General features: G+C 40.1%; 1 protein-coding gene across 2 annotated transcripts in view; it reads left to right on the top strand.

Annotated features, from left to right (window-relative positions):
* asic1b (acid-sensing (proton-gated) ion channel 1b) overlaps positions 1 to 14,467 on the top strand; it is a 357,481-nt gene extending 343,014 nt beyond the window's left edge. For both annotated transcript variants that reach the window (XM_036559042.1, XM_036559041.1), the window contains 3 exons: positions 1,159 to 1,238; positions 11,035 to 11,136; positions 13,110 to 14,467. In XM_036559042.1, coding sequence (XP_036414935.1) covers positions 1,159 to 1,238; positions 11,035 to 11,136; positions 13,110 to 13,205 — 278 coding nt within the window. In that variant the 3' untranslated portion in view covers positions 13,206 to 14,467. The remainder of the gene's footprint in view (positions 1 to 1,158; positions 1,239 to 11,034; positions 11,137 to 13,109) is intronic.
* Positions 14,468 to 15,249: the final 782 nt, after the last annotated feature.

The following is a 15,249-nucleotide window of genomic DNA, read 5'->3' as shown; positions in this document are numbered from 1 at the left end:
TTTAAAGATGAGTTTTACCCTCCAATGGACCTTAAATGGCCAGGACCCACCGGCAGTTTTATTACACACGTCTATAACTTAAGAAAATCTCAGCCAGTTTACATTGAAGTCTCTGGAGTTACTGAATAATAAGCCTTATGTAATGTATGTTATGTAACAAGACTGAGATTTTAAAGGGGTTAAAGAAAAGATTTAGGTGACTATTGATCGCTAGTGTTTGTTAGCAACATTAGCTTCGTCAGTCCAAACTGAAGAAGCAAAAATGGGACACTAAACATGTCTAGGCTGATTGAGTTTTTGATCTTTTACCAAATCATTATTTTAATATTGAATTATAACAAAAAAGGGTCACTTAAGAGTCATTTAATTTGAGTGGTCCTTTGTAGATGATGAATAAACTCTTAACAGAGTATCAGTAACTCATTAACAACATAAGGTACTGTTGATACATTACTTACATGAAGTAGATATTGAAGTACTACTGTTAATATGATACGTCCGTTCTGCAAAACCTAACCTTAGCCAGCCTTACCCAAAACCTTACCCTAACCCTGGCCCTAATCCTAACCCTAACCTCAACCCAAAACCTAATAAATTGTCATCCAAAATAAGGAAAACTGTGACTTCTGAGGGTTATGATAACAAGTAAACTTATAGAATCCATTATGGCCTTGTCTGGTTTGTACATCTTATTAGGCTATGATTTTTAAAATGTAGATTGATGAACATTTCGCTGCTGTCAGAAGAAAACCTCTTCATTTTTGGTGTTTTTCAGTTTTTGACATAATCTGAAAATGCCTTTTGCTCTTTACATTGTGTGTAACTTTCATGAAGAACGGACCAAAAGAAATGGCCCAGAATGACCTGGAAAAAAGTCTGGTTCCATTGATTTACATTAAAAGTAAAGTAGGTTTTTTCCTTCTCCTGTAAAGTTATCATTTTGGACATACGAAGTTTTCTTCCGACAACAGTGATTTGGTTTCATATACTTCTGGCCATATCTGCCATATTTAAAGATATGGCACAAAAAACAGAATTGAGTATATTAAACATTTCTTTACACTGTACGTTCGTAAATGTACATTTGATAGTATGTGACATTATCAGGCAAACTGGCAAAATGGACTGTTTACATGTTACATACTGTTGTTCTTTCAGGTGACATTGGTGGCCAAATGGGCCTTTTCATTGGAGCCAGCATTCTGACCATTTTGGAGCTCTTTGACTACCTTTACGAGGTAATTTCTAGCTAATGTTAATATCTAGAAAAGTTAAAGGTTTTGTGTGGGTTGTACCTTTAGAATGAGCTGGTGATGTTGCATTTGTTCCTAATTGTCCAATCAACACATGAGTGCTGTCCAAGTCATGAACACAGAGGACACCAGTCACTTCTGCTGTTGTGAATCAGTACTCTCCAAGACATTTGGTTTTCCCTCCTGAGCCACTTTGCAAGGCAACGGGCAACCGTTGAGAGACACAGTGACAAAGGGGATGAACAAGCTTTTCCAAAGGCATAATCAGAGCACAGATTCTAGATGTCAATGAGCCAAGCATTTGATGTCCTTCAAACAAGATGAAATGGTCTTTTGATTGCAGAAAGTGGGCTCCTTTGATTGAGTAAACATGGGGTTCATTTGACTGTGTAATAACTAGGTGGCTGGCCAATTCCACAGCTAGCGCTCAGATGCTAATAGTGTTTTCCTCCAACATTCAAATTACGAGGCCAGTGTGTATCAGTGCTGCCTCAACATGCAATACTGTTTGCACCACGCACTCTCCCTCTCTCAACATCTGTTTCTCTCAGACGCAAACACATTGCATCATCTTAACCTCTTTTGGCAGGGTCTCCAGTGACCAGAATAGAAATGAACTTGGATATTGTCAGTTAATATAATCAGATTAAATATTTTTCCACATAACTCTCTGTGTGTGAAATGTTGTGACTATGTTGAGCTGCTAGTGAGCAATGAGGGGTTAAAGGGGAGGGGTGAGAACTCCCTGCTATGAAAACATTTCACACCTGTCCAGAAAGACAGATAAAATGGACAGCACAACTTCAGCTTTCCTTAGGCTGGACGTACACTACACGACTTTTAATATCTTAACAGATTTCTAAAACGGAGAGCATCACATACTTAACGTCGGTTTGTCACAGAATTTCCTGTCTGTTTGTCATGAGGGAGCTCACACTAGACAACAGGGCAAAGAGAGAGAATAATACACATAACGAGTTTGGGCTACGAATAACAACTCAAACTCCCAGATCTCCAGATCACCTGACACAAACAAAGCTAAACTTGAAAGACCAAACCTGTTTGTGCTTCTATGCGCAGCGAAAGCGTAAACTGGGGATATGTGGTGAGAAGCGCTGATACAGTGAGATCTGGAGAAACATTTCATTACAAACTGGCAGCTGAGCTGAAACTGTAAAGAGAGTGCTTTAATGTCTGGATCCAACATTATAAACATGATAACGGCTCTTTATCTGCCTGTGTTTTACACACAGCTCCTCTGACTCTGCGCTCCACTGTTCATACACATTTCATACGCGTTTATCCACTTTTCTAGCTCTCTGATTGGCTGTTGTTTGAATCATTTGTTGAGTAAATCTCTGACCTTCTCACACTGCAGGACTTGTGAATGTTTTGAGTCGTAAATATCAAATATGTTTGATGATATCGGAGGGCCTCCGATCACTCATCAGAACTTGATCGGGGGGAGAAAGATTCACTCTTTTCTCCTCTCACACTAAAGCCAGGCATACACTGTGCATTTTTAGCCCGTTTTTAAAGCTCGATTTCATCGGAGCCAACTGAATTTCATGATTGGACCGAATTTGTGTGATAGGATAAATGATGCCTGATTAACTGCCCAAACAAACTCCGATTGAGCAGTCGGACATGTCATAAATTTTGGTCGCTTGTTTCACAGTCTGAGAAGCCTCATGAACTGGTTTCTTAAAATCACACCCAAAACCACAGACAGTCACAACCATCACTCCTACACAGACGCAAAAATGTCCACATTTGCGGTACCAGCGTCTGTGTATACCGACTTTGCTCGGTTTGACTGAGTTGAATTGTGAGGTGTAAATAAATATGAAGATTTTTTGTCTTCATAGAACTGTCTGCACACTGCCTGTTCTTCAGCTTCAGTGTGGCACAAGTTATTAAAGCTGCTGTAGCGGTTTGTCAATAGCTGAATCTCAGACAGCCCCCTACTTCCTATGTAGTGCACTAAGTTCTGGCTTCTACACCAAAATAGTGCACTGTTTGTCCAGGAGGGAACTGTGCACACATGGCTGAATCTCAGAAGGCTATTTATTAGACATGTAATGCATTTTATGGGTGCAGGATATTTTTGTAATATGTTGTGCACTGTGAGAGCAGGGAGTCATTTGAGATTCAGCCAGTGTTGTTTTGAATAAAACAGCTTTATTGGAATTTGTCTGTAGACAGAGAGTCTGTAGGGGCTGTGTTTCATATTCAGTGTGAGCATCCATGTCGTGTCATGTCAGTCGGACCAAGTGTTTTTGTACAGCGTGAGTATATAAATCGCAGGCTTTGTCCATACATAATGGGCGAGTCAGACATACAGTGTGAATTGTCACCAAAGAACAAGATTTCTAAAATCGCACAGTGTATGCCTGGCTTAACAGATCATCCACGCTGTCAATCGCTTCCAATCGAACTTCCGACCTGGAAAATCACTTCAGGTTGTGAAAATTTGTCGCAAGGGGCAAATTGGGCTTAAAATTGGGCAAAAAATCATGTAGTTGCCCAGCCTTATGTAAAGTCCTGGTCAGCCGCAATGAACACAAGCATTTAAACTCAATAAAAACACTTGTATTGATATTGCCTTGCCTGTTTAACTAGCAATTTGCTTCTGATTTTGTAAATCATACTTTCATTGAACATATTTTCATTGAAATATATTCCATCAACATTATTAAAGAACAAAATTTGTAATGCAAAAACTGAGGGACCTCCAAAACAGTGGGAACTTGCATTTTATGGCTACTGTGCAAAGAGGTTCATCAGCCTGCAATATATTAAAGCATAGCAATATATTCTTGTGGCTGCAGTAAGAGACGCTTGTCCATTTTCTGTTTTTATCTATAAAGCTCCATTGCAAATATTTCATAGCCTGTCAGCCCCGCCAGCCCAAACACACTGGGACCAAAAAGTTAAAAAGCTGCATTTACTGTCAGTGAAAAGCAGGGCGGTGACGCGGGGAGGGCTAATAAAACGCACACAGTCGGTGGATGGTTGTTTTTTTACAATGCCGGGTAGATGTGGAGTATCTCTGCAGCGGCGTGATTGATTGCAGGTCAGCCGCTCCCGCTGTGGTACAATTACGGAGAGGCTGCTGACTCTTCACAACCCTGCGTGCTGCAGCTAGCTCACAATGGACAGCCAAGTAGTGGGAGCAAACACAAGCAAAATTGGCTTTGAGCAAAGGCTGTTATCCTTCTTCAATATTATATTGTATTATTTATGTTGCAAACGCTTCGTCACGGAAAGTGAATTCATTGCCTTTATAGACATGAGAAATTGGTATGAATACATTACCTCTATCATAAATCACCTCTGGATATGTTAAACACAAATAATGTGGGTGTATTTATTTGATTTTTTTTACCAAGCCATTCATCTTTGGGACATTTTTCACAAAGCAAAAAGGGAAAGGGAGCTTGTTGCTTTTAGACCAAAACCTCTGCTGTTGCCTCATTTTTGGCAAGTAAAATGTAAGAATCAGTGGAGTGGGAGAGTTCAGTTTTGGAGGATCCCCCATAAGTGAGACCTTTCCATCATTCCAACGTTAGATTACGTACCCAGCCTGAATATGTGACGTAATTATACAATGTAATTCGCCATTGGTTTGCAGCCCTGCAGATCCACAAAGAATGCAAAAATATCATTAACACATCTAGTATTATTTAAGATTGTAAAACAGATAGTTCTGGTCCTAAAATCTGATTGGCTGAGCTGCGTTTGAAGCCGTTGTAAAGTCCATGATATACGCACAACTATGACCACCTCACAGCAACTGAATTGTGTATCACTGCGCCACAGCACGAAAAACCCTTGTGCTGTTAATGGATTAATCTTTGACTCTAATGCTGCTTGCATCGACCACCAAGTATATTGATGAAGCAAGTTTTTGTTTAAACTGAGTGGCTGGCAACTTAAGTTCTTAACTAGAACTAGGCTGGTCAGCTAGCTTACAGGCTACAAGATAGCAAACAGCCTAAACAACTCCATCATTAATATCACAGGCTTGAATTAAAGTTCTTACAGTATGATTAACTGAAAAACTGCAAAATAAAAGATTAAAAAATGTCACTTGAATGTCTTACACACTTCAGATGTTTATGCTTCAGTCAGAAGTAGCGTCAAACCCAGGCTGAATCCTAAACGGCTCCATACTCCCTAAATAGTCTACTAGCTGTGAAAGTTTAGAAATTCTTGCCTCTACAGCCAAATAATGCATCATTTTTTGAGTATGGATGTGACTGAATCCCAAATGACTATTTCTTATCTATATTTTGCACTGTTGGGCTGTAGGATCCAGTATTTAAATACCTACTTAGTGCACTGTGTAGGGAGCAGGGAACCATTTGAGATTCAGCCCCAGCACAACAAGAGGGTGCTGCTGTATTGGTGCTGAATAAAACTCGTGGTGGTAATTTAGTAAACAAAGGTACTTATAAAGCCAAGGTTTTTGCATTGAATAGTGCTGTGATATCATATGTACATTGTTATATGGCAAAAGGTTAAAAGATTAATTAAATGACCGCCGTATACAGTGATAGGAGACCGAACATTATGCTCATTCAGTCCATGGTTGCGTGGCAATGATACCATACCATTTATTTCGGATCATTGACCCACTGACCTGACAGTGAGTACAGGTCAGGAAACCTCACCCCTTTATTAAGGGCTAGTTTATTTGTGTATGGCAACGTGTCTCCTTCCAGCAAACCATTAAAATAACTGAAGAAGGCATCCAGGTGATCTATGTTACTACACCTGCTATGCTAATGCTGAGAGACATTTTACAAGAAACTATTCTACTTTTGTGGAAAAGTTTCCTGCCAGAAATGCGAGAAAAGCAAAAATAGATGAGCTAAAGCTTAAAGCAGAGCAAAGTAAGTCTGCACTTTTGTTTATATTTTTAGCCTATATTAACACATTAGCATGTCTTGAGACATACTTACAGCCATAATGCTAAAATGAACATAAAATGTTGTGGCTCCCAAGGTGTTTTGATTTTTGTTGAAAGGACAAAATAGCTCTTCTTAAAATTTGGTTGCTGACCCCTGGAGTAGGTCTATGTAAAATGTTATTTCTGGTTAGAAGTCTAAATATTATTTTATGTAAAATATTATTACTGTAAAGCTAATGTAGGGTTAAGACAGTTAGCTGAAGGGCCAATACACTATTTCCTCTATGAATTGCATATGTGAATATTATTTAGGTCTGTTATTTACATCAAACTCATGCTCTAATGTAGGCTAATAATCACAGGTTAGGGTCGTGTTGTTGAGCCATTCAGCCGCAGTGCTTTTTAGGGTTGAGCTGTATGTCTGGATAGGAAGGACAGACATGGCACGACAATAGTCTTCTATAGAAATGAAGGTCATTTGTTTTTCCATACCTATTCTGACATCCAACAGCACAAGAAGACATTTTTTGCTGTTATTCCGTGGATCTCTCCTGTTTCTGTTGCTACCACAATGCACACACAACCGCCAGCGATGTAATCGTGACGTCCACTCGAAATTGGTCTATAGGTCTATTATCACTTCAACAGACAGCAAGGCGAAAATAGTGTTTATTGATGTTGTTTGCTGAATGTTTCTAAAACTCGTCCATTCTGATTAATCTGTTCCATTGTTGCTTTTTGAGTCTTCACTCTCTCCTCTCCAACATCGCAGTCTTTTCCAGAATCTTCTCTTCTGCTGCTTCTTTCTCCTTTTCTCTTCAGCCTTCTTTTCTCTTTTGAGCTCTTTTGCCTCCTTTTTCTGGACCTTCTTCCGTTCTTTTCTTTCTTGCTTGCTTGTCTTCTCATTGAGGTTTTGGCACACTTGTTTCAGCTCCTGCATCAGCCATGATAGGAACTGCAGATAGGATCCCGTTCTCTCTCTCCCTTATCGCTCTCTGCAGTGCATCTATTGGATCTCTCATCAGCTCCCTCTCACACTCCAGCTCCTCCATCCTTCGCTTCATCGTGGCCTTGTACTTCCAAATTTTTGGAGCGGAGCTCGACACGTCCATGATCTTCTCGGCCTTTTCTTTTCTTCCATCCACCTGCTCTATCACTTCACTCCTGTAACTCTCCTGTTGCAAAACAACTCAACAGGCTTGTCCTGGACAATTTCATCGGCCTGAAATGCCCTTAGTTTGGCGCTTACATCTGCCTCATGTACCCTCCATCTTTTGTTTCATTATTCATCCTCTCACCTGCCAGTCAATGCTCAGCGAATGCACTTTCACATAAATATACACGGATAATGAAAACGCATCCCATTTACGCTTATTATAATGGGGTCAGGATCCCTCTCTGACCACCTTTTAAATATGGTTTGAACTTGGCTTTTCATGGAGTTCATGAAATCTGAATGGGGTCCAGTCACCAAAATTGCATGCTGATGCAAGGTCTAAACAGGCCCTCAGTCTCAGGCATTGTATTCAGAACCATTTCATGTAATAACTTTCTGTGAGGGAGCTTTTAGAGGTGGACATCTGGTTCCTATCACCACCACTGTGAACAATTCTGACTCTCTACAATAGAGCATTTGACACCAAACCACTCTGAATGACTTTGTTTGCATCTTAATTATGCAGACATTTTGAAAAATCTGAAGAATTCCCCTTTAAAACGGTGGTTAAAAACAGTAGGGATTGTGGGATGTTTGTCTAATTTACATTGGCTTATCTTTCCTTGAAATCTGCAACACCAATGGCACCAGCCAAGCAGCTAACATAGAGGCTACTGTCTGCCTATGAGCATTATTCAGCATATAAATTAGATATATTGCTTTATTCAGTGAACCTGAGGTGAGAAAAAGCAGTCAGATGTTTGCAGATATTCTCAGGAGTTTAGAGAGGTTGAGAACCATTTATTGTAATAGTGCTCACTGAGAGCTAAGCAGGTCTATAAATGTGTGTTTTAGGGGTGGACAGTGAATACTGCACCACTGGTAGGAATGCATGCTAGGACTACTTCTAAAGTCAGCTCAATCTCAAGCACACAACATGGAGAATGCGAGGACATCAGAACGTGTCCTTCTATCACAGAATCGTTCTTTCTTAGAAAAGCTGACTGCAGAAAAGAGACGCCTTTGTAAAGAGTGCAAGTGTGAATAACTTTACAGAACTGCACAATTTGTGTTTGTGTAAGCTGGTTGGACTTAAAAGCCTGTCTTGTAAATGACAGCTCAGAGCCAGAGCAGTAAATCACCCGTTTCCACAGCGCTGCGGTCTGTCAGAGACAGGCCTCAATGCAGTAACTTCAGTGCTCCTGTTCAGAGACATTGGCAGTTCAAGCATATGGTACTCTGAACTGCAGTGGAGACCCCCCGAAACAGCTGGATGATTTTCATATTCCCATTTGCACCGTTTGTTTGTGAAGCTTAATGTTCAAACTTGTTTGGATATGTTTTTTTCACTGTTTGTTAAAAAGTAGAATACTTTAACTATTCACTGGCTGCTTAATTAGAAACCCCCCCCACCCCTTTCTTTATAGCTCCAACTTTCTGGTGTACATTTAGAGACCATCTGTTGATGTCAGGCCTGGGCGATGTAATCAGTTGTTGCTGATGGCTGACAAATACCCAGTGATGATGTTGGGAAAGAGAACTAGAAAGGACCAATTTAAATGTAATCATCTTGCTGAATAATATTAAATAACATAGACATGTAATGTTTTATTCCCTTTTACTGTTAAAACAGTGTATTATTGCTGAGCACTAATAAGCCATTATGCAACAGTAAGTAAATTCCCCACTGTCTCTGCGAGTTTCCCAGAGTGACAGAAATTCTCAGCATTTGCACATAGTTTAGTTGTCCTGATGGTTCAGACGAGTTGTAAATTTGTGAAAATATAATAACATATAATATTTCATGCTTTCCCACAGACATCTACAGCTGAATTCCAACTTCACTGTAACAGTAAAAGGCACATTTTTTTTGATGTAAAGCACACTTATGTAAATTTGGAAGACACTGACTCTTAAAGTTACAAAGCAACTTAAAGTTTCTCCACAAGTGGGAGCTATTAGCACAGTAGTTGCTTTTGTGTGCATCAGAGAAGAAACAACCATAAACCCACACCAGAATATTAATATAAACTTAATATAAAATCATGTGTGTATTTTCATTAGAGGTTTATAGTAAATGATAAAACATAAGATGGCATAGAACATAGGACAGGTTGGGCGATGTAACTGATAATCATCATTTTTTAAATAATAAATTCACCCAGGCTGAGTTGATGCACAATTTGCATTAGCCATCCTCTAGCACAGTGGTCACCAATGCTGTTTGCTGGTCCTAGTTCCAACCACGGTCTGCCAGTCTACCTGCTCTAGCTAATTAACCTCATCATAAGGTCTTGATACACTCTGATACACTCATACCAGCACCACACAAACTACTATATTAGAAAATATGAACATACATCATCTAGAAGATGAAAAATATCTAAGTTGCAACGCTGCTTGCTTATTTCCAGTACCCCAGTTTGTTTTCGCACATTCACAGACTGAGTAATCCGAAAGAAATCAGAGTTTACATGCACTGAGAAATCTGATTACTGAGCTAAAATCCAGCTCTCTATCGGATTTCTTAATCAGATTTCTAGACCTCACTCTGATCTAAGAAATCAGAGTGTGCTGTTTATGTGACCATTTGAATAATCAGATAACTGCAGAAATCTGATTATTATCTGTTGGCTCTTCGTGTGTAAAATGTTGTGACTCTGTGTTGAGCTGCTAGTGAGCAACAAGGAGTGAAAGGGGAGGGGCTTCCACCTGCTGTGAAAAACAGTTCACACCTCTCCACAAAGATGACCTTCTTCATGTCAAATAGTCCTGTACAATCCAAAAAGCAATTAATCACAACAAAAACAGTTTTACAAATGTTGATGTACTAATAAGAAATAAGAAAACAAAACATCACACATATTATCATCTAAAGATAAAGAAAAATTTCAAAGCGCAGAAACTGAGAGACAAAACAGCATTTTATTGACGCTGTGAAAAGGGGTTCAAGGTTCAGTGATAAATCTGTAAGACAATAAAAAGTGCTAATGTACACTACCCAAATAAATTAAGGCTTTTTAAAGAGCCCATACCATGGACGTTCAAACATTCAAAACATACCATTCTCTTCCCAGTCCAGCTAAAAACACGGCTCATTTGAATTAGATGTTTTTGTGAGGTCACAAAAACAAACATATGTATCCACCTATTCACCTGCCCATTTATGCTGGTTATACATTATAAGGAGTGTTTAAGCCCAGACTGCTTTCTGCACAAGGCACAATGCAGTGCAGCCAATCAGAACAGGGCTCATTTACATATATCTGTCTTAAAGGCACAGTAACGAAAGCAGCCTGAGACTTAATTCTCAGAGATAAAGAGAGATGCATGAAGATTGTGTAAATATGAATTAAGGCTTTAAATTGTGTGGTTTTATGTACCAAAAAGTCCTAGTCCCATTTTACACAGTCATTGTTCAGCCTTTGCCAAGATGAGAAAACAAAATGCAAGAAAAAATTGTTTATGGGCCCTTAGGACTCTGAATACGCTGGCTAATGCATGCTAATGATTGCTTAGCATGCTGAGTAAAACAGTGAAAGCTCCAGACAGGGCTGCTCTGTTGCCGAGAGAGCTTCTCCCCGCTGTAGGGAGAGAGAATAATGGATGCAGAGGGGAAGACTGGCTTGGCGGACCTCCAAAGCCAGTGTTTAGCATGGCGGGCGGGAGCTGGGCAGCAGGTCCTGACGTCCGTGTGTTCTGTTTTGCAGGTGATCAAGTACAAACTGTGCCGCTGCGCAAAGAAGAGCCACAAGCGCAGCAACAACAACGACCGGGGAGCCGTGCTGAGCCTGGACGATGTGAAGCGTCACGTCAGTAACTATCACGCAAGCGTCTATGCTGATGGGAATACTGAGGCATAGGGAAAATGAAAAAGAGGGAGGAAAAAACATATAGTATGGTGAAAAGAATGGGAATGACTAAGAGAAGTGTAGTGGGTTGGGGAAAAAAGCAGTTTGGGGTTTTTTTTTACATATTTTTTGTTATTATGTTTCCATGTAGTTCATCACATTTGTTTACTGAATTATTTATTTTGTATAACAGTGAATATCGTGAATATCATGAATATCATTTAGCCGGTGATCATTATGTCTGTGCCTGCAGCCAAAGCTAATCATGCTTTATGATGTATGTGTTGGTTCTTTGTTGTTTCCTTGTTTTGGCTTTTTTCTTCTTTCTTTTTATGTTGCTAAAATGGAAATTAAATCATTCAAATGGAGAGGGTTTAGTGTCCAGTACACTTTAGCCAAGTTTGTATGAGAGAAAATAGTCTACTAACCATACAGGGCCGATAAAAATCAATGAACAAAGGATTTTACCCTTCAAAGAATCTGACAGTTCTAACAAAGAAAAGCTTTTCACTGATGGAGAGTTTATTTGTGTTACATTGCAGGAAACATAGACAATGTTGTGTCTGCCTCTAACGGATTCTTTGAAGCAGGGCTTAATTTGTAAAACATGAGTTCCCAGAAGACTGAATAGTGATAGATCCAGCAGGTCTATTGGGAGGTGGTGGGGGTCCCAAAAAAGATATGTAACTGAGCTTATAAGGGATGAAAAAGTAGTAGTGATGCACTTGCGAGTGATAAATAGAGTCAGTGTTGTTTGTTACTTCTTGTGTCACTATGCGCACCCAAACAGCAATTGAAAGTAAAGTCTGCTGAACAGTCTGTGCAAAAGTCTTAAACCACCCTCCATTTAATATTAAGTCAAGATATAAGATTCACTTACATAAAGAAAAAAAAGTCAAAGAAAAAAACAAGAAATCAGAGTTTAAAAAATTATTAAATCCTCCTAACAACCCCCTGCAAGAGCTGGTAGACACCAAAACTGCCCCCATCAGATAAACAGCACTTAAAGCTTTAATCTTTGAGAAAGAGGAGAAAATCAAGCTGCTTCAGATCTGAAAACATCCACAGGAGTTTCTGTCCATCCTTCCACTGTGAGAAGACGACTCAGCACTGTGGGTCTGAAAGGATAAAAGGTAAAGGTAAAGAGTGGACACACTAAATACTGAAAACACATACTTTTTAGTTGTTGAGGGCTTTGTGTAATATTTGGAAATCAAAATAAATGTAGGGTGCTATATGACTTTTGCACAGTAGTGTAAAAAATATTATTAGAATTTTTCTTTTATCATCTCTACAAATTGTCCCATGAATGTTGTCAATATGTTAACAGTGCTGGATGCAATCTAGAAGATGCTAGATCCAATCTGGGGGATTCCAGACCTGGATCTAGCTTGTTCCGATGCAAATTAAGCCCTGCTCTGAGGAGAAAACAGTGTTTTGTGCTGACCTTCTCTGTGGGTTCACCTTCTTTAAACTTTAGCAGCAATTTATTTTGACTTCTATGTCTTTTAAGTAAAGCTTTGGCAAAAATCAGCTGAGAGAATGTTCAAGAAAAGGCCAAGCGAATCACACTTAGAGAAAATATAAGAAGCCACGCATACTCAGGGGTGGGAAAGGGGGGGAAAGGTCGTAGAAAAGAGACAGAAAGTGAGCTTCTGCTTCCGGCCTGTTGAGTGCGGATCTGTCACGCCTCGCTGTTTTTTCCTTCAGACTCACCGAAGCCACTTCACTTTCAGCCTTAATTGCACTTGGGGTGGGGGGTGGAGTGTCCTGTGAAGTAATTTGCCTCTTTTCTCCTTCTCTCTTCTCTCTTCTTTTCACTCCCACTTCATCTTTATTAACTCATACGCCTTATTCCATCTTCTTTGCTCCTCTTTTTACTTACTTTCTTCCTTGTCACTCCATCTCTGTTTTTTTCTTTCTTCTGACTCCAGGCTCCCTGTGAAAACCTCCGCACGCCCTCCACGTATCCTGCCAACATTCTACCTCACCATCCAGGGCAGGGCAACTTTGAGGACTTTACGTGCTGAGTCAATCACAAGAGGAGACGTACAACCAAAGTCGACCGCAAAACACCGACTCAACCCGGACGCCGTGGAATTTCTTTCTGTTTCGTTTTTTTTTTTTGTGTGTTTTTCTCCCTGCCTGGATGTTTTAGAGCAGGCAGACCACCATAGATCACGTCAGCGTAACATCACAGGCGACAACAGTGACAATATCTTGAAAAAAAAAACAGAAGTGTAGTTTTGACGCCGTTCCACCACCAAACTTTCTAACATTTCGTGAACATGTAAAGGAATCTGGAACACTGCCTCAAAAAACGGAAGAAGCTCCTTCTTAACGAAGCCTTTGGAACATTCTTACGCTCTCTACGTAACTCGAACTGGCATCCAATCGAAAGGCTTCTTGTGGGCGGAGCCCCCGATGCCTTTTTTTTCTGTACATAGCGACGGCTCTACACTGTCTTACAATGAGTGGCTTAACTAGATTGTTAGAAATAATATAGCGCTTATTTCCACTGTACATGTAGCAGCATTCGTGACGACTGGTGGACGCCACCGAGGGTTCCATCCAGGCTCGATGTGTCTCGTTTAAGAATGTAACACGTACCACCAGGCAGGATGAGATTGGCCCTTCAGTGGGGAAGAAATCTGACCGTGGTCTCATCTTGTGACTGCATGCTTGTATTCGTCCTCCTGTGCATGTTTTCAGTTTTTTCGTTTGAGTAATCATTCTTATTGCCAAGTTTGCCTCAATTATATACAGGTATCGAAGGATGATGTGGCCCTCCCTTAACTGTTATAGCGTGTGTGTGTGTGTGCGTGACTGTTTGGGTGCCTTAAACCCTACAAAGTATGCGCGTTGTTGGTTTTCTGCAGCGTCTGAAAAAGCGTGAATGATCCCTCTACTAATTATTTTACTCTGTGTATGATGACGTGAACTATCTTCGTGTGCGTGTGCGGTTTACGGCTTATCGATGAAGTATCCTCTCCATCTGAATTATGCGAGATGATTATTTTCTCCAACTGTTGCTGTTGCAAATGTCATATCAAAGCACAAGACCACCAATATGTAAAAGGTGATGTAAAAGAAAGGCAAAATACTATTCTTACTGAGACTATTACCGTCATGATATTCAGAACCATCGTTACTCTATTAATCTAACGTTTTTGTTTTTCTACTACGGGAAAAAAAAGTATACACATTGCCTGATAGTCCAGTCGTCATCTTTACAGATAATAGGCTGTTCTATTTATCTATGAAGGTATAATAAATATCATTGAGAATTTTAGACAACTGTTTGTCATGCTTTGTTGTGTTGGGTCGTAAGGGTGGGCGCTATGGCATTGATATCATGATACTTGAAGCCTTTTTTTTTGGCTGCCTGAGTGCAAGTGGAAGAAGCCTTGAGAGGAACCAAGAGGATCAATGCTCCTCGGTTTGGTAGCAGACAGCAAAACAATAAATCGAGCAGTATAATGAACGATAAGACTTATGAGACTAATGAATAAAGAAGAAAATGCCTAATCACTGGACAGAATTGAGATTATGATGACTATAGCTGTGTCCCAATTCAGGGGCTGCATCCTTTGAAGGCTGCATAGACCTGCGAAGGCTGAACTGAAATGAGACGGTCTGCTCTACGGCGGATTTCCTGTTTGCGTCACAGCTCTTACTGCTGTATCACGAAAACACCACTCCTGTTAAGTTCTTTTAAAGTTCTTTAAAGATGGAGCCGGAAACCTTGATTCTAGTTTATTATTTTTTCATTTAGAGATGGAGATGCTTCACCACCGGCTCCTGTACTGGCACATGATCTATCTTACACTGATGAAATTCACTTTTTTTAACGTTTGTATCGTTAGCTATTCGACTCAGTTTAAACCAAGTACTTACATTTAAAAGTGTCTCCTCAGCCACCGTTCGCTCCTCTGCTGATGCCCCCATGTTCTCAAATCCTCGCCAGCACACAATGAACCTCAGGATATGTTGGCCGGCGAAGGATCCACCCGTTGGATCCTTCGTTGCCATGGAAAAGAAGGACACATTTCTTGGCCGCATATTAAGGAGCCT

This window comes from Colossoma macropomum, unplaced genomic scaffold (assembly GCF_904425465.1).
Source record: "Colossoma macropomum unplaced genomic scaffold, Colossoma_macropomum, whole genome shotgun sequence".
In the NCBI taxonomy this organism is placed as follows: Eukaryota; Metazoa; Chordata; class Actinopteri; order Characiformes; family Serrasalmidae; genus Colossoma; species Colossoma macropomum.
Note: the sequence above shows the minus strand (reverse complement) of the source record. Positions and strands in the feature narration are given on the sequence as shown.